The sequence below is a fragment of the Panicum virgatum genome, chromosome 5K (genome assembly GCF_016808335.1).
Source record: "Panicum virgatum strain AP13 chromosome 5K, P.virgatum_v5, whole genome shotgun sequence".
NCBI classification, from domain to species: Eukaryota; Viridiplantae; Streptophyta; class Magnoliopsida; order Poales; family Poaceae; genus Panicum; species Panicum virgatum.
In genome coordinates, this window is record NC_053140.1 from 47,829,023 (window position 1) to 47,850,711 (window position 21,689).

At 49.0% G+C, this 21,689-nt stretch overlaps 2 protein-coding genes, 1 long non-coding RNA gene and 1 pseudogene across 6 annotated transcripts; 2 read left to right on the forward strand and 2 right to left on the reverse strand.

Annotated features, from left to right (window-relative positions):
- Positions 1-199: 199 nt before the first annotated feature.
- LOC120707984 lies at positions 200-5,313 on the reverse strand (annotated as a pseudogene). The gene is made up of 12 exons (XR_005689209.1): positions 4,272-5,313; positions 4,118-4,185; positions 3,178-3,259; positions 2,603-2,695; positions 2,363-2,515; positions 2,103-2,171; positions 1,745-1,832; positions 1,575-1,664; positions 1,329-1,417; positions 1,106-1,222; positions 868-1,008; positions 200-767 (listed from the first exon to the last, which is right to left on the reverse strand). The product of XR_005689209.1 is annotated as a probable glutamate carboxypeptidase LAMP1 (transcript).
- Positions 5,314-9,597: 4,284 nt separating this feature from the next.
- LOC120707987 lies at positions 9,598-11,326 on the forward strand. Its single transcript, XR_005689210.1, has 3 exons — positions 9,598-9,699; positions 10,831-10,887; positions 10,987-11,326. It is a non-coding gene; the product is annotated as an uncharacterized LOC120707987 (long non-coding RNA).
- Positions 11,327-12,548: 1,222 nt separating this feature from the next.
- On the reverse strand, positions 12,549-16,523 carry LOC120707988 (probable glutamate carboxypeptidase LAMP1). Of its 3 annotated transcripts, none has more exons than XR_005689211.1 (12): positions 15,352-16,519; positions 15,180-15,247; positions 14,850-14,931; positions 14,611-14,703; positions 14,367-14,522; positions 14,190-14,252; positions 13,973-14,060; positions 13,698-13,787; positions 13,525-13,613; positions 13,315-13,427; positions 13,086-13,230; positions 12,549-12,970 (listed from the first exon to the last, which is right to left on the reverse strand). XR_005689211.1 is itself a non-coding variant. In XM_039993054.1 (12 exons), the coding sequence occupies exons 1-12, from the start codon at positions 16,414-16,416 to the stop codon at positions 12,788-12,790; spliced, it is 2,232 nt and encodes a 743-aa protein (XP_039848988.1). In that variant the 5' UTR covers positions 16,417-16,523; the 3' UTR covers positions 12,549-12,787. The 3 variants fall into 3 exon arrangements, 2 of the variants coding, with proteins under 2 accessions (XP_039848988.1, XP_039848987.1); XM_039993054.1 differs by having other exon boundaries at positions 13,086-13,226; positions 13,314-13,427; positions 15,352-16,523; XM_039993053.1 differs by having other exon boundaries at positions 12,549-12,973; positions 13,086-13,226; positions 13,314-13,427; positions 15,352-16,523.
- Positions 16,524-17,902: 1,379 nt separating this feature from the next.
- LOC120710174 lies at positions 17,903-21,420 on the forward strand. Its single transcript, XM_039995829.1, has 4 exons — positions 17,903-18,148; positions 20,570-20,773; positions 20,883-21,023; positions 21,135-21,420. The coding sequence occupies exons 1-4, from the start codon at positions 17,903-17,905 to the stop codon at positions 21,303-21,305; spliced, it is 762 nt and encodes a 253-aa protein (XP_039851763.1). The 3' UTR covers positions 21,306-21,420.
- Positions 21,421-21,689: the final 269 nt, after the last annotated feature.

Sequence of the window (21,689 nt, forward strand, 5' to 3'; positions counted from 1 at the left end):
TCTTCAGCTATACTAGTATATATGCGGCCGCCGTAGCAGTTTTCCAGACCATGGGCGGCGGCAATGCAGCACATCGCCATGGCAAAGCTACGAGGAGAGCCAGCGAGCCAACCGAAGTCACAAATGAGCCCTCCTCATCAGTCCTCAACTCCTCATCACTCGCAAACTGCACAACAAAGGAGAGGCATTGCATAGTGGATTCAGTTAACTGGTGTTCTTTCTGCAGAAGCTCACGGTTGCATCAACTGGTTGCACGGCGAGAAACAGGAAATATCCTATTATACATTTGACAGCAACAAGTTCTCAAGCAAAGAGCAAGGCGAGAAATTTACATGTTTTAAACTGCTATTTGTATACAGATACACAAAGTACTCCTGCGGGCAGCATACTAAAATTCGCTGTAAATTTGTTGGAATCGATTACAACTTGATATTATATATCCTCCGTATCGTATCCGTCGGGAACCGAATTACCCGGACGATCAGTAGTCGCCGGCAGGGGACATGAGATTATCCTGGGCCTCTATGCTGTAACTGCCGAAACGTCTTTTTTTTTTTTTTGACAGGTGATCGATTCCAGTTCTCTCATGTCAGACGGCCACTCAGTACAGCAGATGCCTGTGCCACGGCCCTGGCCACTCTGTAAATCTCATGCTGTACAGACTTCCAGGACTCCGAGGTGTTGCTGCTCCGAGCGCTGGCTATGGCATTGGCTATACCGGGATAGACTGCAGTATCCCAGTCGTTCTGGTCTGAAGGTCCATACACCTGCGAGAGTGTTAACACTTGAAATTAGTATAAGCGTTCCAGAGAGGAAAACGAGTTCCAGAGAGGAAAACGAGTGCGTTGTGCAAGAGTTTGGACTCACCAGATGCTTAAACCATTCTTGCTTGAAGATGCCTTCCCTGCTAGTGAATGCTCGCTCGGCCTGCATGAGCCGGTCATTGAGCTGTCGGATTTTCATCGAATCCTTGTTCAGCTGCTTGCTCAGCAGTTGCTCTCGAAGTTCCTGAAAGTGGCCATGTCTAATCACAGTGCACAAACCCCAGTACGGTAGAATGCAATTTTCGCATAACTCAAGAGCAGCAATTCTCAAGTGAAGGTACCTTTTGTTCGTTGTTGGCTTTGGTAGCTGCCGTTCTGAGATCTCTGATTGAGTTGTACAATGGGGAACAAGTAACCGCTGTTCCCTTTAATCCATTCTCCAATACCTTTGTGTATGTCTGCATTCAGAAATAAGCTTAAAACTTCGTCATGTTTCCCTATGTCTGAGTGGCTTTACTGGCCTATAGATGCAGTTGCATTTAGTGGACACAAGACCCGTCTTACCTCAAGCTCGATTGCATAGGACATGTAATTGAAGGGTATAATCTCATCATTGGCCAGCCTCAAAGCCATCATTCCCCATATGCTAGCAGCTGCAAGATGAACATCTTGGTTACCCACGGCCACGTGGTGGTGCAGCTAGTGCCTCAACTAATATTATCCACAAGAAAAATATATTTTTTTCGCGAACGTGCCGGAGCACGTATTTCATTAAGAGGGAAGCACAAGAACAATATAAACAGGTCAGACCTGCAACATGCCTTCGGAACCCAGGATCTCCGAATTTTTCCATCCACACGTAGTCATCATATAAGGAGTGGTAAACCAGATAACCTGGTCCTACAAACGCCAACCACAAACATACATTAAAAGACGAAAATCGCTAGAATAAAGGAATCGATGAAGATCAGGGGCCTTACCTTCACCAAACACTATATTCATTGAAGGAATACCAGCATGTTGGACAAAGGCTGAGTAGTCAGATCCTCCATCACCTAGTCTTAGAACCTAATGCAGGGGAACAGCAGTGAGAGTGAGTGATGCTACATAACTTGTCAGAAAGCCAAAAAAAAAGCATAAATGATTCACCCACTAAAAACACAATTGTGGAGGTATGGAATTAAAATGTGCAGCTGAATAAATCAGAACTTGATGTCCTTAGAACCTCAACGGCCTGTTTGGGTTAAAGAAACTAATAGCCTAACAGAACTAATCGGCTCCTCAGAAAAAATGTAGACAGTAGATTATATATTGGACAAGCAATTTATTACGACTCACCTTTGGAGAACCATTTGATTTGATCCATGAATCATATACAGACTGAGATGAATTGTCAGGATCTTGAACCTTCACAAAATGACAAAGAGCAGTTTTACCTTTTAGGCGTTGTTATAAACACAGAAGAAGAAAAAATATATTTTTGATTAATAAATGGCCACCGAAAGAAAACAAAGTTCACTATCATGACCATGCCCCCCCTTTTTCTCTCTCTCTTCTGGGTATTTTACTATTACTAGTTTCAGGCAGGGTGCGCATACCACTTTAGTTATTTCCTGAAGCAACTCATCAAGTTGGGGAGTTGTAGACGGCAGGAATCCTGGGCCAACGACTGAAACGTCAATATTAAGATAAGCAACAGCTCTAGAAGATAGCATCTCCTGGTTTTCTTCAACCCATTCAGTCGATCCTGTCTGAGTAAATGCAAATTTTGATCATTATTGCTGTTTCATAGTAAATGTATGCAGACGGACAAGAGTGGTTCAGAGACAGATACAGACCAATCCATATTCTTCCGCATCCCAGCTACAGAAGATAACGATTCGTCGAGGTCTCCAACCTTGCTTTTGCATCACCGAAAACCTTTGAGCTAACTAGATTGACAGAAGGTGAAATAACATGTCAAGAACCAGACAGGCAGCATATCTTGCTTTATGTGCAATATTTGAGCTAACACGCACAGAAAACATGAGATGGAACTAAGCTTCAGTTACTTAAGCTTACAGACAATGGCGAATCTAGAATTTCATGTTAGGGTGGTCCGATAGAACAATATTTTTAAATATACTAGTGAATAAATCAATCTAATCTTATAAGATGTAATTCCTCAATTTTTACGTTCTCAATTCAATTATCAATTACTATATGCAAGAAAATCATTAGTAGCTATTTTGTGTACTAGTAATAAATAAGATCAAATACGAAAAAAAGCCGAATCTGCCCCCCTCCCCCTTAAATCCGGTTACAGAGGACATGGTTGATACCTATTCTAAGCCAATCAGTATTGTGGCCCAGCAGGCCGATAAACACAGTGCCTACTCAACAATGGAGAGGATGTTCTGTAAGCGACAATTACCTCAATCATAGCTGCAGTTCCGCTGTTGGGGTCGGATGCTCCAAATGTCCAAGCATCACGATGGTTACCCAGAATAACATACCTGTGTCACAAAACGCAGTATATTCTCAGTTCAGTCACATACTTAGCACAAAAAGAAACGGTTCTGTGTGGTTTAACTTATGCCTACAGTAATCTGCAGAATGACACGTCTCTAACCTCTGTTAAACAGCAAGGATAAATGACTGGCTCTAATTTTTTGCTTTGAAGGAAACGGCTTCCAGTAAACAAAAAAGGATGAGAAAATTGTGATTGGCAGTTTAGCGAGGTCTTTTTTGATGCACTATACCATCACTTAACTACGTTTTAAGCTATTTTTTCCCTGAAGAAAACTTGCATTTCCATAGCTAGTACATTGCACCGAAGGCCCAAAACCAAAACTCCAGGGGTAGGCACTTGAAACGTGTATGAGGTCGGAATGGTTAATAAAAAAGACATCGTCTTTTCTTTCTTAAAGAATGATATGCCTTCAGATTCTTCCGATTTGCAAAGTGGAGCTCGATAGGATATTGTAGATTAGCGCAAGAAGCCAAGAACCATACCCACTGGTACTACGCGCAACTTGCCAGGATATCATACTCTTTTACTAAAAGAATTCCTTATTTAACCCTCTCTCATTGAACAGTGGCGTCTTCTCCAGAGCCACTAGTACTACGTGTGGTCTTTCGAAAAAAAAAACTAGTACTACGTGTCCTAGAGTGAGGCAGGTGAGAATAGCTCCTCATCTATATCTATATCATCTAGAGGGTCAATGGATGGTCCAAAAGCAGTGCTTTGAAATGCGCAAGGCAGCAAGTGGGATGTACTACTACGTCTCATTTCACAAAGAGTATGGCACAAAGCATCCGTGACAACGAAGGATCACTAAAGAAATGATCGCATTCCATGAACAGTTTGTTACCTATCTGGCTCTTCAGCGCCTTCGATGATGGCAAAGACATTCTCGATCGTTGCCATTGTATCGTTCCCCTGCAAATTCCACAGCAAAGCGTCAATCCAAGGACTCCAGGCGACCAACCGTAGAGCGAGACAAAGCCGCCTCGAATTGGCCATACAAGATACGTCAGGTTCAGAACCGCCGGCCCGGGCCCGAGGCGGTACACGGGGCTGTCCTCCCGGCCCTGCCAGCCCGGCGGCGCCACGGCCCCGCCGATGGCGCCGTGTATCTCCATGGCGTCGCGCGCCGACACCGGCAGCGCCGGGATGAGCGGCATGTCGTCGGTGCGCATGGCCTCCTCCACGCTGAGGCGCTCGCAGCCGTCGGACGACGCCCACATCGGCGTGGTCGGGTCGCCCACGCCACGGAACAGGCTGCCCACCTTCACGCCGCTGGGCGGCAGCCACCGGGAGTCCGGGAACGGCGCCTCCCCGGGGGCGCCGCCGTACTGGAGCGGGTCCGTGTACACCACGGCGCCCGCGGCGCCCGCGGCGCGCGCGTTGTGCGCGATGTCCTCGCAGTGGATCCTCCCGTACCGCGCGAGCGCGACCTTGCCCGCGACGTGGACGCCGCGGGCGGCGAGGTAGGCGAAGTCCTCCTCGCGGCCGTAGTTGGCGTACACGGCCTCCGCGGAGACCGACCCGGACGCGGCGTACGCGTAGAACGTCGGGATGGCCTCCGCCGCGGCGGCCGCGTAGGGGTCGCCCCGGTAGGTCTCCTGCCTCAGGGCGAAGGAGGTGGCGCCGCGGCCCGGCGCGGAGAGGGAGAGGGAGCGGTGGACGGGGTAGGAGAGGAGCACGGAGTAGGGCGTGACGTGGGCGGGGAAGGAGAGCGCGTCGCGCACGTAGCGGGCGGCGAGGGAGTTGGCCCTGGTGCCCGCGACGTGCGGGTGGAGGGTGAGCGCGCGGAGGTGCGCGGCGGCGGTGTCGTTGGAGCCGAGGGAGAGGAAGAGCGCGCCGTAGTTGGGGCCCGGGGTGGGCGCGGGGCGGAGCGCGAGGGAGGCGAGAGCGTGGCGGAGAGGCCGAGGCACAGGAGGCGGCCGCGGGGGTGGGGCTTGGCCCGCGGCGGCCACGGCCAGGCGGGGAAGAGGAGCGAGGCCGCGTCGAGGCGGGACATGGCGCGGCGGGGGCTAGCTGGGGGTGCCGTGCGCGGCCTCTTGTGACGGCGGCTTTGGCGGGCAGAGGAACAGGAGGTGCGGGGTTTAAGCGGCGGGCGCTGGTGACGTGGTGCCCTCTCCTCGTCGGACGACGGGCATGGATCGTTTGATGGAACAGTGTTTGGAGTCTGATGAAGCTACAGGGCTGAGATTGCTAGCGGAGTCGTTGCGCTGTCACCCGGGTCACTGCCACTGTTGCGCCAGATCAGGAGACTCTTGATCACCAATCCAACGGTTGGATGGTCCCATGCAAGTAGCCGTGCCTCCTCGCTTCCTCTTTTTTCCACGACGTGGGTGTGCGCCGGCGCCGTTGCAGCGAAAGCGACCGGCTTGTGATTTGTGAAAAAGAAAGCGACCGGCTTGTGATTTGTGAAAGCAGGTGGCCCACTGCTCAGCGGGGTTGCTGGTAGCGCTACGCCCGTTGAGCCGTCGCCGTTAATGTCCTCGACCAGAATCATGGGTCTGGACCCACGTGCCAGTGAGACAAAATCACACCTACTATTACTGCAGAGGAGCCTTGTTCGAGACGGAGACCGTCGCGACGTTTGCGCCAGTTTTATTAACCGGGCCAAGCTGGGCCACCCGCACGCTTGCGCATCATTTGGGTAATTGGGTTGGATAATCAAGACCAAGCGTTCTGCCCGGCCCGATACGATGAGGCAAGGTTGGGATCGGCACGGTGCTGGTTTAGCTGCTCCTCCGTCCTGCGAAAAAAGCACAGTCTGCGAAAAAGCACTGAATCTCGGTATCATTTGAGATTCTGGGTTTGATTTTCAATGAGAGCGAATATTCTGAAATTTAACGGCTTTGTGCATTCAGTGTTAGGCGATGTTTCCATCGATAGCGAGGCGCCTGTGGTGACTTCGTCAATCTCGAGAATTTGCCGACTCAGTCTTCGAAGATACTCATAGGAATATGATTTTAGGTACGTGTGTTCATAGGAGTATGAGAGTGTGTATATTGTGAGTGTTGGAGTTGTACTGTGTGATCTTAAAAAAAACTAGTCCTCCATTCCGCAAAGACTGTTCATTTAGCCTTCAAATTTTATCCCATATCAAATACCAAGAAATAATAGTATTGAGAAGAGCAAAGAACCAATAATATTTAAGTGATGTTATTTTTCTAGTTCCAATATTTTATCTTTATTAAGGACTAAGCAATTATGCCCGTGCATTGGTACGGCAAAATTGGTATAAGTATCGGATACGTATAGTTGTCTGTTAGTTTGTAGGGATCTACGTGATCGAGTCGTGGATGAAGAGCTGGTCCGACTCTCATATGGGATGGACTAAGGCCACCTGTCAATAACACAAGGCGGACCAAACCAAAAAAATTAGGTGACCAAACTAAAAATTAAGGTGACCAAACCAAAAATTAAGGTGGACACCTTACTCGCTTTAGTAATAGGTATAGATATATAGAACCACATAAACAATACGGTCTTCAATCATAACTATTATAATTAATTAGGGATAGTACTACTAGTAGTACGTTTAAAATTTTCTAAACAAACAATCTTTGTACTTTGTAGAGCGGATGGAGCACTAGAGTACTAGTGCTCAAGAGCTGGAGGTCCTTGGTACCCAGAGGAAGGCCTGCAGAAGTCGAGGCCCCTGCAATGCAGGAACTTTGCGAGAAAAGAGATAGGACTCTATCGCTCACGCGACTCGATACAATGGTTACTGTCTTGAGCAACTACTAAGATAATATATTGATGGGCAAATATAAAAGTTTTACTGAAGACCAAACTATCTTTTTCTTTTACCATAAATAGGAAGTATTTCTGGAATACGCAAGAGAGCCACACGTCTTTGCATTAAGAAAGATAAGAATAGAATTTCTTATAATGAGGCGTGCACTCGAAACTAAGAGCGGTAAAGGATCCAAAATTTTGAATTAGAAAATTCAAGAGTTGGGCTCTAAAATAGCTGGACTCTAATCTTATACAATTTTGAGTTAAAAAATTTAAAGACTTTTGATGGACTGTGAAGAGATCACTAGGGCCATGCCCATTACCACCCCTACTCGCAACACTTAGACTGGAAACTTAAAGTGATGTTGTGCGAGAATTACAACTAATAAAGGACAGCTTAAGAGCAGCAAATCAAACTGCGAACAGACTGGCTAGATGAACTGCCCCTGCTGCAATCCACTTTTCTTGGATGCTGATTTAAAATTATTAGTAACTTCTTTTAGAGTTGCATGAAGTCAATCACTCAAAACTCTGACTACTCCCTCTGTCCGGTAAAATTTGCAATTGTAGAGTTTAATTTTGTCCATAATCTTTTGCAACTATAGCAGTAGTAGGTCCTACACAGGCTATCAATCAAGTGGGACCCACACAAGACCATGTGCCCTTCCTCCACGCTGGCCACTGCCCTTCCTCACGGATCTCTCTCGAACAAGAAAAAAAAGAGAGACCGCAGACCATTTTGGTATGTTCCAGAGTGTTCTGGCCAAAATATGTGCCAATGTGGGTACTGACATGTGTAATACCTCCCTCCGAAACAAGCTGCAATGCAAAGTTCTGTGCAATCTCTTCTCTATATTACGATTCCCGCACCAAAAGCAGGCTAATGGATAGGGCCACGTCGCCCGTTAGCCCACTGGCCGTCTGATCCGGCGAACTCACAATGATGTCCGTTCGATTGCGAAACGGTTTGGTCCATGCCTGTTTATTTCTCAACCCGAAACCTCGGGAACCCTCTCGAGCTCCGTCGCACATCCCCGGTGGCGGAGCTCCTGGCCCCTACGCGCGGCGAGCTCCATGCTCCAGATTCCGCCAGCACCGCCGGCCTTCACACTCCACCCGGCCGCTGCCGCCTCCGCCTTGGCCACCTCCAGCGCCCGCCTTCACACGCTACACGGCCGCCTCCCCGATGTGCCGGCCTTCACACGGCGGCGCTGCCACCCACTCCGCCCTTGAAACGAACATGGCACCATTTATGCTATTTCGAGTGATTTTGGTGATCGAATGACAACACAACACTTGGACTAATATGATTATTAAGATGACCATTCTCAGGCTTTTAGATTCAAGTGATGACAAAGAGAAAGAGAAGATAGGCGTAGCAAGGCCCGAAGGGCCGCCCCTACGGGGGTTCCGCTATGATGTTTGGTGCAGGAGGAAATCGAAGCCAAGTCAACCTATAGGCACCGGTTGAACCGACGGTCCAAGAAAGGGCATCGGTGCATTGGGCGTACTGTGTACCAGAGACGATGTCAAGTGCCCAAGAGAAGTTTCTTCAGCACCGGTTCAACCGACGGTGCATCGGAGTATTGCGTCGGTGCATTGACGTCAGCAGAAGAGAAGAAAGCTGTGAGTGACCGGTTTAACCGACGGACAAGCATCGATTCAACCGGTGCTCACTGTGTCAGCAGTCAGAAGTTCAACGGCTATTTCGTGTCTTAGAGTAACCGGATGAACCGACGCTACCCCTGCCAGAGGCATCGGTTCATCCGGTGATACGCAGATTTTCAGCTGACCGTTGGAGCAACGGCTACAAGACTTGGTGGCCTATATATACGCCTCACCCCGGCCATTTGAAGATTGCTGGAGTTGCTGGACATCCCACACACACCCAAGAACATCTCCAAGCCATACAAAAGCATCAAGATCATATCCTTAGCCTTTAGCACACTTTGAAAGTGTTGTGTTCAGGATTAGCTCTTAGTGAGTGAGATTGCAAGGCTTCGAGCCTTTGTGCTGTGGTTCATTAGCGAACCAAAACAAGAGCTTGGTGCGCCGGCACCTTGGAGCGTGAAGCTCGCCGGCAACGTCATCGACCCTCCGACTTGGTGTGGAGCGGCGACGACATCTTTGTGTGGGGGACGTGGAGACCCCCATCCTTTGTGGAGAAGTTCCTTAGTGGAATCCGGGGCCAATGTGACCGTGATTGTATTCACGGAAGAGACTTGGTGGCCGAGTAGCAATACTCTTAGTGAGTGCTACAACAACGTGGATGTAGGTGTATTTTTGTGGCTAACCGAACCACGAGATAAACACCCGTGTCAAGAGTTTGCTATCTCCTATCCCGCTCTTTAAGCTTCCGCATTTCATACTAGCAATTTGTGTGCCTTTACTTTCATAGAATAGTTTCTTGATAGTAAAGGCTATAGGTTGCAAAACTCTTTTGGGATAGGGGTTTCACACTAGAACAACCTAGTTGCACATCTAGATAGCATGTTTTAGTTTAAGTTTTGTGCAAACTAGTTGGAGCCATAGGTCTAAGTTTTTAGAGTGCCTAATTCACCCCCTCCCCCTCTTAGGCTAGAGCACCCGATCACTTTCAGCCCTCTTCCTGTTCCTCCGTTCCCTGCTTCTCCACCTCCATCCCATTCCAATTCCAAGAATGGGGCAGCGGAGGAGAAGACATCCCAACTTAACCAGGTGAGCCGCATCATGAATCTCTCATCCATGCTAGCTTTTTTTGCTGTCGCCCGTCGGTCTTCTTCTGCTTGATCCAATTCGATCTTTTTTTGCTGCCGCCCATCGGTCTTCTTCTGCTTGATCCAATTCGATCTCTGTTCTTGAATCCGTCGGGCTTCCCTCTTCCTCTTCCTCTTCCTCCCTTCCTAGCCTCATCTATTGGTGAAGTTGCACGTTCACGCTTCCAAACTGATGACGCCCAGGCGTCCACCAAACGCTCCTCCCTTCCTAGCCTCATCTATTGGTGAAGTTGCACGTTCACGCTTCCAAACTGATGACGCCCAGGCGTCCACCAAACGCTCGAGGAAATGTCTCCAAGGCAAGATGTTGCATGGACAACGTTTTCAGGAGTTGCAGCTGAGTAGCACTTGCGGAGCTAATTTAGCAATTGATGTACATAGATATCCAGTACTTATTGCAGTACTTAACCCATGTCTTCAAACATTTCAAGTTTTGATGTTCATGTATTATGAATTCATGACTACACAATGATGCTAAAATGTGCAGACTGCTTATCCATAGTAACTGAAATTATTTCTCTGCCACCGCTGTTGATCTCTGAAATGCGATTGCAAGGTAGGCATCTCGCATCTTGTCATTTGAAAACAAAAAAAAAATAATTTCACTCGTTGTTTTGTTAGTACCTAACAATTGTTTACCTGTGTGCTATATATGCGCTTTTATTGAAGTGCATCTCATTTCATAGATAAACAGAAGCCATATGTTGCATATTCTTCATATTGTTCACCGGAGTAGAGGCCTTTGTTCAACTGACAAGTAACCCTATGCTTCTTCAACGTTCCCCTTTTTAAACAACCTTATGTAAACACACTTCTGTTTGGCCCCAATGTTTGTCATTTTTCATTGAATCCAGGCAGAATTCAGATTCAGTATGCCTTCTCTATTTGACTGATGTTGGAATCACATTTTAAATAGTTGCTAATTGTCTTCAGCAAAACAAATAACATATTTTTACAGCACAATCGTCCATCTATATAATTTGCTCTTAAAAAGGTGGGCTCTTACAGTTGTCAAAGCCTTCAGTTTCTTTTTTTTCTTTTTTGAGATGTTCACCTGTTCAAGCTTGTGCAGTTGGACAACCGTGAGCAACAAGAGAGGAAGAAGCTAAAAATTAAAGAATGATCAAAGGTAAGCCAGCCTTAAATAATTGTCCTTTATCCCGTACATAACTCATAATATTCCCACACTTAAGTTGATCATAATCCAATAACTGACACGCCCATCTAGGCTGCAAGGAGACCACACACATGGCAAACGTGGCAACGCCGCGACCATTTCTAGTGATTGCGAACATGTCAAATCAATTTATAGGGGTATTATGGTAATTTGCCATATTTCATTGGTATCCTCTTCAGTCCTACAATTGCAAATTTTACTGGACGGAAGGAGTACAAATTAGTTTTATGCGTTGAGTTTAATATTTGAAGATGGTGCAAATATATTTGTACTGAAAAGTTGTATAATATTAGTATACTTGTAGGCATTGTAAATATGCTGAGACAAACATTGTAGTTGAATTTGTGTTTTTGGAGACCATATGAATGTCCAAAGCGTCACTTATTTTGAACCTTGGGGATTACTCTTTTTTTTTTCTTAATCGAAAAAAGGGGGTTTGCAAGAGGTTAATGCCCTTTGTATGTACGTCTAGTTGTTTCTTTCTTGCCTCGTAAAAACACAGATTAGCGGGTGGCTATACACACAAGTGCGCTGCCTGGCGCTGCTATGCATGCATTGATTTTCCATAATTTGCAATTCAAGATTGGGTGATTGGTACCTGTATCAATAGATTGGATTGTTTAAGCACACAGCCGCAAAAACAGATTTTTCGTAAGTATTGTATGTGGTTGTCATTGCACACTACGCCGATGGCCATCAAAAATTATTTGGACGCAGGCACAGGGTTCAACCACCCGGCAAGAGTCTCTCTTTTCTTGGTGAAACGTGCCTCCCCACTCTTTGATCACGTCATCCTGTACGATAGCGGCTTGGACGCGCCCACATGTTTCATTTTCGTTGAATCTTTAAGAACCAGAGAAAAATAACCAGACGCTCGGAATCTATCCGGGGCGCGCATTACGCAGGTTTTGTCCAGGCTCTGGCCCCATCTTAGTGTCGACACTATGGGATCATCTCTGTGTTTTAGCGTAGACTAGGACTCCTCCCGTGTTAGATGAGCAGCCGGAACTTTTGAATGTGACACCAAAAAAAAGGGACACCCATGCCGTACCCATCTCGCGCAAACCGTACTGTACTACTGTATGATGAGCAGAAACATTGACGCCAGGACCAAGCAAATGGCAGCCGGTGTGCGTGCTGCAAGGGCCCTTCGCTGTCGACAGCGTCTCTCATCTTGATCCCGATGTGGAAAATGATGGATCCTTTTTGAGTCGCATTGCTGCGCAAAATCAGATCGGCATATGCTGCAACAGACACCGCGATAGCGTAAAAGGAATGGTATACGCCAAGCACGATGGTTGTTCAGGGATGAATTCAGCTATTTCGCCACTTATTATAAACGGACGGCGACCCTCCATCAACCTGTCCTGTGTTGCTGACTTGCTGTTCCTGCCGATCGGCCGAACACGGTGAGTATTCTCGTAGGTCCCATGCTGCTGTCTGCTGACACGGTTGATACCCCTGTCCGGCTGTCCGACACAATCACACAATGCCAACCAGCTCCAGGTCCACACGTCCACATATTTGCAGGCAGGTCATTTCGTGCTGCTTAATTTGCTACAGCACACCGTGATTGCGAAAGCAACGACAATCATACAGCTCCTAGAAGCCGGTTGGTAGTACTTTCAAGAGAATCTCCAATTCTTCATGAAAGAAGATTCACTACTCTTAGTCAGTATACAGTGTACACCAGTAAAGTTCAGCATATGGATTTACACGCCATTACCCAAATTTATATCTGGCAGCTATTTCAAGCCCTTTTAGTTTCCAAAAAAAGGGGGGAAAAGCTGAAGCCATCCAGTACTTTGATCTGTAATTCTGTATAGAATGAGAATGAGAGTTGGAGCGCGTATCATGTTAGCCCACCATCCAGGACTGCAGAAGCCTTGGACACTGCCCTTGCAACCCTGTAAATCTCATGCTGCAGCGACCGCCAGGATTCGGTTGTGTTGGACTTCTTCGCCTTGTCCATGGCCGAGACGATACCAGGGAATGCTTTGGTGCCCCAGTCATCTTGATCCGAGGATGCATAGATCTGCCGAACAAAAAAAGATGAAATGTTCGTCTTGTCAGTGTTTCAACTTCAGAGTTCAGAAGCGCACATCAAGCTGCGAGGCTGAAGCGGGATAGGCTAGTGCTCTGTCACTCACCATATGCTTGTACCATGGTCTGCCGGCCAGTCCCTCTCGGTTGGTGAACGCTCGCTCGGCCATCATCAACCGGTCGTTTATCTCCCTGACTTTCAGTGTGTACTGCCTTGTCTTTAGGCTCCAGTTTTCTGCTTGCAGCAACTACGCACAAGAAATGAGGGGTTTTAATTGAAAAGAGTTTCAGTGAAAGTTACACATCTGAGTACCATCAGACACGTTAAGTCTTACCTTCTCCTGATGAATTTTAGTGGCTGCGCTTTCAAGCTGCTTGATGGACTTCTGTAAAGGAGATAAAGTGACAGGGAATCCTTTACATTTCTCTGCGATATCTTTTGTGCATTCCTGCAATTACAAGGTGATAGATAATTGTTTCATGCCTTAAGAATTAACACAAGTTTAACAGAAAGCGAATCATGTCGCGAATGGGAATAAGTGGTACCTCCAGTTCGGACGCATAAGAGACATAATTGAAGGGTATGATCTCATCATCAGCAAGTTTCAGAGCAATCAGACCCCAGACGCTGGCCACTGCATGATTATGCTAGGAAAATTGGTTTGCCAGTGCTTGGGATAAACTTGAAAGCTTTTGAGAGAAAATAGATGATTCAGTACCTGCAACATGTCTGTGGAACAAGGGGTCTCCAAACCTCTCGACCCAGACATAATCATCATATAGCGAGTGGTAAACAGGGTATTCTTCAACTGCAACAGAAATTATGTTACATCAACTGCTAGATCAGTAATAACAGATATTAATAATGCAAATATTTTTTTTTCAGTTCTCGGAAGCTATGATTCCAATCTTGTAAATTTGTTTATCGCGGTACTGAAGCGATCAAACAGATAGGAATCACTGATGTTAATGCTTCAGATACACTTTCACTCACACAGTCCGTAAGACATGTCAAGTGATGGGACCCCAATATGCTGGAGAAATGCTGCAAAATCAGTTCCAGCACCAGCCACTCTAGTTATCTGAAAAAAAAAGAAGCTTATCACTTCAGCACATGACGACAATAGCTCTTATCCACTGGAATTTTGCTCTTTTCATCATTCATTGTGCCCAGAACAGGAGTTATATGACATTTTCATTGCTGCACATACCGGTGGATGATGGCGCATCATGGTGTCATACAAGGTTTGAGACGGCTCATCAGGATCAGGTACCTTCAAACAGAGAAATGATAAAAAGGTAAATTCGCTAGGTCCGTAACAAAGTGATGTGTGGAACTCAAATAAAAAAACAAAGTGATGTGTGCAAATTAGGAACAGCATGAATACCATTTTACTCGCTTCTTTGATCAACTCATCAAGTTGAGGGGTTGCACGGGGTTTAAGACCCCCAGGACCAAACACTGATATGTCCACGTTCAGGTAAGCAATAGCTCTCGAAGCTAGAGTGTCCATGTTCTCCTCTACCCATTCAGTTGACCCGATCTGAGACATTGTATAGATCTAGCATGAATGATTGTTCATCTGGCATGTGAGCAGAAAAGGATATGTGAATTAGTGAGCAAAAAGTTACCAGAGCAAACTCTTCTGCGTCCCAACTGCACAGGATTATTGTTCGTCTAGGCCTCCACCCTTTGGCTTGTAGCTTGGACAGCCGCTCCGCGATCTATACACACAATTGAAGCAAACCTGATGCCTTCAGACTTTATTCTTTGAAAAACGAGATAGCTGTTTACTAATTTTCTGAATGCACATAGTAAAATTTCTCTAAACTAGATGCATTCAAAATTGCTCCGGTTAAGGAATAATCACCTCAAGCATGGCTGCTGTCCCACTGTTAGGATCGATTGCTCCAAATGTCCACGCATCACGATGGTTGCCTATGATCACGTATCTGCACATACGTCAAACAATATTTAGCTTCGCCAAGTTTAAGATGCCCATGTGCCACGATGGCTGGGATCCAAAACAACAGACCAAAGAACCATGAATTCGGTCAAACAAATCTGCAGAGAATAAAATACTACTCCGTGTCGAGTGTCGACTACAAGAACTGGGTGCCGTGTGTTGTGTTCCACTTTGTAGCAAGGCGCCATTACACAAAATTTTGCAAATCTGTACGATTTAGGAGAGATCAGGTACCTATCAGGCTCTTCTTTCCCTTGGATCACCGCATAAACATTTTCGATGGTTGCTAAGGTTTCGTTTCCCTGAAAATTGTAGTCAAATATTCAACAAATTTGCACTCCAATTCAGAGGATAGTATTAGTACCCGACAGATAATGGTTGCGCTGGGCTCCACTGAGCCACTCACAATGTAGGTGAGATTCAACACCGCCGGGCCGGGCCCGAGCCGGTACACGGGCGCATCCTCGCCGCCCTGCCACTTCGGCGGCGCCACGTCGCCGCCCATCGCCTTGAGGATCGTGTCGCCGTCCCTGGCCGACACCGGCAGCGCCGGGATGCCGGGCATGGCCTCGCTCCCGCTCAGGTCCTCCGCGCTCAGCCGCTCGCAGTCGTCCCCAGCCGCGCACGACGGCCACATGGGCGTGGTCGGGTCGCCGTTCCCGTAGTACAGGGTCCCCACCTGCACGCCGGTCGGCGGCAGCCACCGCGCGTCGGGGAACCACTTCCGCTTCGCCCCCCTGGTGGCGCCGCCGCCGAAGTCCTTGGCGTCGGTGTACACGATCGCTGCGGCGGCGCCCGCGGCGCGCGCGTTCCGCACCATGTCCTCGCAGTGGATGTCGCCGTACCGCACGAGCGCGACCTTGCCCGCGACGTCGACGCCGCGGGAGGCGAGGTAGGCGTAGTCCTCGTTGTGCCCGTAATTGGCGTAGACGACCTCGGCGGCGACCGAGCCTGACGCCGAGTAGGCGAAGTACGTCGGGATGACCTCCGCCGAGGCCTCGGCGAACGGGTCGCCGTTGTAGGTCTCCTGCACCAGGGAGAAGGGCTTGGCGGCAAGGCCGCGCGCCGCGGCGAGGGTGAGGGAGCGGTGGGCGGGGTAGGAGAGGAGCACCGAGTAAGGGGTGATGTGCGCGGGGAAGGAGAGGGAGGAGAAGGCGTGGAGCACGTAGCGTGCCGCGGCCGCGTTGGCCTCGGTGCCGGCGACGTGGGGGCGGAGGGTGAGCGCGCGGAGGTGGGCGGCCGCGGTGGCGTTGGAGCCGAGGGTGAGGAAGAGCGCGCGGTACCGCGACGAATCGGTTGGCTCGAGGAGTTGGTACGACGCCACCAGAGCCGCCGTGACGGCGAGGAAGGCAAGGAACCTGCGCCTCCCGGCCGCGCCGCCGCCGTTGGGGGCGGCGGGCGTGGGAGACTGGAGGAGCGGCTGCCGCTGTTTGCCGCCGCGAGACGTGGCCATGGCTGCTGCGGCGGCCATGGCCCGCGACCCCTGGAGGAGTGGGCAGTGAGCGCTGTTAAAGTCCCACGGCCTCTGAACTTTTGAAACGGAACACAAGAATCCGATCGTCTGTGTAGAGAGCAGAAAACTTAGGCCCTGTTTATATCTCAAATTTTTACACTCAAAAACATCACATCAAATATTTGGACATATGCATGAAGTACTAAATAAAATTTATTTATAAAAATTTTTGCACGAATAGATTGTAAATCGCGAGACGAATCTAATGAGCCTATTTCATCTATGATTTTGCAACAGTTATGCTACAGTAACTATTTGCTAATTATGGCTTAATTATAGATTAAGTAAGCTCATTAAATTCATCTCGCGATTTACAACTCATCCATACAAAAAGTTTTGTAAATAAACTTCATTTAGTACTTCTAAATGGCAAGATTCTGTTTCTAAAAATTTTTAGGAGAGGAACTAAACACGGCCTTAGAAAAAAAAACACACGGTCATAAGTTTTTTAATCACGCGCATAAAGCGCTAAGATAAAATCCATTTCTCCTCCTTTCGTACCGATTTTTTCCCCACCTGCCACCTCCATTCTCTTCCCCATCTCCAAAGTGGTCGGTTTTATTCTACAGGTGGGGTCAGGAGTTTGGCTTATAGAAATTAGAAGTGGGGTACTTGGGGATTTAAATATTTAGACGGAAACCAGCCCGGTGATGAAAGCGCTCGTAGACGGGTCAGCGAATTGGATCTTCATCCACCATAGCCGAGTACTAGACGAACCCAAGATGCCGAGAGCCGAGCGTTCGCGGTCAGCGAGATCCGGTGCCCATGTCGTCATGCCGCCGGAATCAGACCGCGGCACGGCACCTTCCGAGTCCCGAACACGGCAGGTCGCCGCCGCTGTACAGCCGCGGCAGCAGCGATCCGCCGAGGCACCGGAGAAAACTTGGCCGCCGTCTCGACGCTTCAAAGTTCCGCGAATGGGCGTGCCGCTTTCCATGCGGGGGCTGCCGTGGTGGCGGCGGGACGTCGGGACGTCGACGGCGTCGTCGGCCAAGGAAGAGAAAATTGTGTTTTTGGGACTCTAAATGTTACGCTTCGCTATTTTAGGACTTCAAACATCGTCTTCGTTAAAATGACCTTTGAAACATTGGCTCTTTACTACACATGACATTTAGTCCCTTTAATCTATTTGATGAATTAAAATACATGTATTTGCACCCTCTAGGACCATTTTGCCCTTTGCCTAAACGGGCTGCTGCTCATTCACGGCCAGGGTTCACAATATCGCTCGAAATTTCGCGGAATACCCGATATTTCGGTTTTATCGTCGGGGTCCGATATTTTTTTTACCGGCCGAAATTGATTTTTTGAATATTTGTTCCACTAAAAAATAAATTAAAAAAGAAAAAAAAGAAAAAAGAAAAAATCCCGATATTTCGGTTTTATCGGTGAGGACCGATTTTTTTTCCCTACCGGAATTAAAAACCCTGTTCACGGCCGCAGCATGGGGCCGTCGTGGTGCTGGGACTTCGCCGAGCCATCCGCGATGCCGCCGCCGCCGACCGAGCCATCCGCGACGCCACCGCACAGCTCGCTGGCATGTGCGACCTGCGCAGAGCGTTGCGACGCCGCGGCCGCCCGAGCCATCCGCGTCGCCGCCGCACAGTTCGCGCGGCATGTGCGACCTGCACAGAGCGTTGCGACGCCGTCGCCGGCCGAGCCATCCGCGACGCCGCCGCACAGCTCGCCGGCATGTGTGACCCGCGCAGAGCACGCCCGACGCCGGCCTCCTGGTGCTCTCCGGCATGTGCGACCCTGCGACTCGCGCAGAGCACGCCCGGCGCCAGCCTCCTGGTGCTCGCCGGAATGTGCCTAGTTTATGGACTAGTTCATCGTCGATTAGCTGCTGAGATTCCGTTTAGGCCCACGCACCACAGAGGCGGTACTTGTAAATTAATAGGCTAGTTCGTCGTCGTCCTCAACATAATCAAAAAGCATCATGTGGCCAGCATAAACACAAATGAGCTCACCGTCGACCCGTGCGTCGCGGCCAGCGTCGCCCCTAGCTGCTGCGCCAAGGCCAGCAGCCGGCGCGCCTAGCCCAGAGGCAGCTAGGGCAAACGCAGCTAGGCCAGAGGCCGGCGCGCCTTGGCCCTCCATGGCGGCGTTGGGAGTAGATGGATCGGGCGGTGAGGCCATGGCGGCGGCGGGCGGAGATAGGGATGGCACCCGCGGGTGCGGGTGCAGGTTTGGCGAAAACCCGCCCGCAGGCAAACCCGCGGGATTGGAAAAAACCCGCCCGCGAGCAAACCCGCGGGTGCATTTTTGCACCCGCACCCGCGGGTTTCGGGTGCCCGCGGGTCTAACAACAAATACAATAAAAATGTACAAATTCATCAATTTAAACAGTCAAATAACACATTTCTATAAGTAATAAGAGCAAACTAGCAACAAATCCATTAGTTCAAAGTAATAAGGACAAACTAACAATAAATTCACAAGTTATGTGCTCATTTTGTAGTTAGGATAGTTGGGATGGACCTTATCTAAGTAGGTTGGGTTGTGGTTTTTTTTTCCGGACGGATGCGGATCCACCCGCAGGGTGGAATCTCAAATCCGCACCCGCAATATGCGGGTGCGGGTGCGGGTCCACCCACGGGTGAAATATCAGACCCACACCCGCATCCATCGGATTTAAAATCCGCGGATACCCGCATCCGCGGGTGGAATTGCCATCCCTAGGCGGAGAGGGCTCCATGGCGATCTCGGGAGGAGACCCATCCATGGCGGCGTCGGGAGGAGACCCATCCATGGCGGCGTGTGCGTCGGGAGGAAAACATGATGAATCGGTCGTCACGTCGTTTCGATCTGTAGGGTTTAGGCAAAGGGCAAAAGGGTCCTAGAGGGTGCAAATAGATGTATTTTAATTTACCAAATTGATTAAAGGGACTAAATGTCATGTGTAGCAAAGAGTCAATGTTTCAAAGGTCGTTTTAACAAAGTCAATGTTTGAAGTCCTAAAATAACGAAGCGTCGTTTGGAGTCTAAAAATACAATTTTCTCTATTCGGAAGGAGGGAGAGACGGTGGCGTCAAGTCCCAACAGCTTGTTGGCCAGCCGGGGCTTTTCAGTTGGGCCTAGCGGTCTCCAGGCCTCCAACGACGGCTCCGATCGCCCTGAAACTAAACTAGATGCTGCAGCTAGTCTCACGGTAATTACTGGCTGACGACCTGAGGTTGCACTTAGACTCCTGTGATAGGAACTGGATTTCATCAGATGTGATCCGTCCGGCAGTTCAGATCATTATGGTGTCGATGTCCGCCTCAATTATGAATTGGCAAGCAAAATGAAAGGTCTCGAGTCTGGGATTGTTTGGTTTCAGGAAACTTTAGTCTATGTCACATTAAAAAAAAATTAGTATTTAAAATATTAAATAAAGGTTAATTATAAAACTAATTGTAGAATTTTAAAGCTAAACTGCGAGACGAATCTAATGAGGTATACTAATTCATGATTAGCGGATGTTCACTGTAGCAGCACTGTGGCAAATTATCGATTAATTATACTCATTATATTCGTCTCGCGGATTAGCCCTCAACTATCAAAAAAATTTACAAACATATTTTATTTAATACTCCAAAATAGTAAAATTTCTTTTAATATGACAGGGACTAAAAAATCCATGAAATCAAACAACACCTCAGTGCTAGATGCCCCCCCCCCCACACACACAAAACAAAATTCGAAGCGCTGTTATGCATTGTACTCTGTTGAATTTCAGTCATGTCGCTCTTTGTACGCTCGGCCAAAATGCTGCCTCGCACTGTTCTGTAACATACCGGGGATGTACTGACCAACTTTATTAATATAATTCCCCTTCGCAAAATAAAATGCTGCCTCGAACGTTTTGCACTCGCAGTACATGAATGGATCTTGCTGAGTCATCGTATTTTATCTGAAAACGACATGAACTTTATTTGTTTTCCTTTACGGGTCATCGGTCGCGGTTTTCTAAATCGCTGGCTACTGCAAAGTCCGCAAAGTCTTGGACACCTCAACTTGACCGCCATTAAAATATCTGAACAAATGGAAGTAAGCAGGCAATTATCTGATCGCAAAGTCTTGTTCCGTACTCTGAGCGGAACAAATCGACAACCACTGGGAGAGCTAGGAATGGGCGACGAGGCGAGGGGCGCGGCGGCTGGCCGCCATCGCGAGGAAGTGGCTGGAGGACCCCGCGTCGGGTACTCCGGCGATCTCAACCCTGCCGCCAGCGAGCGAAGAGCTCAGCTCCATGGTGATGGCCGGCGCGCGCGTCTCCCTCGCCGAGCGCGGCCGCGTGGTCTGCTCGCTCCGCGTGCGCGCCGCGCTCACGGTGCGTGTCGTCTGCCACACCCCCCGCACGCCCCCCGCTCCGAGCATTCGAGCCTCGATCTGACTCGCTCTGCTGGCTGCTGCTTCCTGTTCATGGGTCGCGCGCGCAGGACGCGCAGGGGAGGTGGCACGCCGGGGCGATTGCGGCGGCGGTGGACAACATGTGCTCGGCGGTGGCGTTCACGGTGGAGGGCGCGCCCACGGCCACCGTCCAGTACAGCCTGTCCTTCTTCTCGCCGGCCCATCCCGACGTGCGTGCGCGCGGCCTGTCCGATCTGACAGTAACGCGACACCAGATCTTCCATTTTTCTACCCATCTCCCTTCATTCTGGGTCACCTGTTCCGGCCGGCCTCAATCGCAGGAGGAAGTCGAGATGGAGGGGCGAGTGGTGAGCCGGAAGGGGAAGCTGACGTCTGCGGCGGTGGAGGTGCGCAAGAAAGAGTCCGGCGAGCTGGTTGCGATCGGGAGGCAGTGGATTACACGACTTGCACCTGCCTGGCCAGCCAAGAGCAACAAAAGCAGCAAGCTCTGAATATGTCTGAACATGTCAATTCACAAGCAGCAATTCTTATCTTGGTTATCCGATAGTATTTCAGAACTCGGTGGCTATCTGTTTTCAACGCATTTTTCGAAAGAAGCTGCGCTCCCGAGACCGGCGCGCGTAGGCGTAGGGAGCCGCACCTCCTGCTACTGCTAACCTTGACTGACGGCACCGTCCATTGGACTGGAGTGCCAGAGAAGGCTTTGCATGAACTTGCAAGGCGTCTATCAGATTCGCCTTCCCCAGGATCCTCTTGCAGCCGGATTGGATTACTCATTCGTTCTCCATGCCAGTATAATTTTCTTTAATGGATGCGGCGCTTTTGGGCCTATGACAGCAGAGGCGCATGGAATTCCCATCCCAGCTTATAGCAGC

Excerpts from the sequence above, each read along its gene's own strand:
- LOC120707988 (XM_039993053.1), bottom strand. The coding sequence starts at position 16,416 with ATGGCCGCCGCAGCAGCCATGGCCACGTCTCGCGGCGGCAAACAGCGG. Across the intron at positions 14,932-15,179 it reads GGGAAAGAAGAGCCTGATAG|ATACGTGATCATAGGCAACC; the intron begins GTACCTGATCTC and ends ACGTATGTGCAG. Across the intron at positions 14,704-14,849 it reads GGACAGCAGCCATGCTTGAG|ATCGCGGAGCGGCTGTCCAA; the intron begins GTGATTATTCCT and ends TTGTGTGTATAG.
- LOC120710174 (XM_039995829.1), top strand. The coding sequence starts at position 17,903 with ATGGGGCCGTCGTGGTGCTGGGACTTCGCCGAGCCATCCGCGATGCCG. Across the intron at positions 20,774-20,882 it reads GCGTGCGCGCCGCGCTCACG|GACGCGCAGGGGAGGTGGCA; the intron begins GTGCGTGTCGTC and ends TCGCGCGCGCAG. Across the intron at positions 21,024-21,134 it reads TCTCGCCGGCCCATCCCGAC|GAGGAAGTCGAGATGGAGGG; the intron begins GTGCGTGCGCGC and ends CCTCAATCGCAG.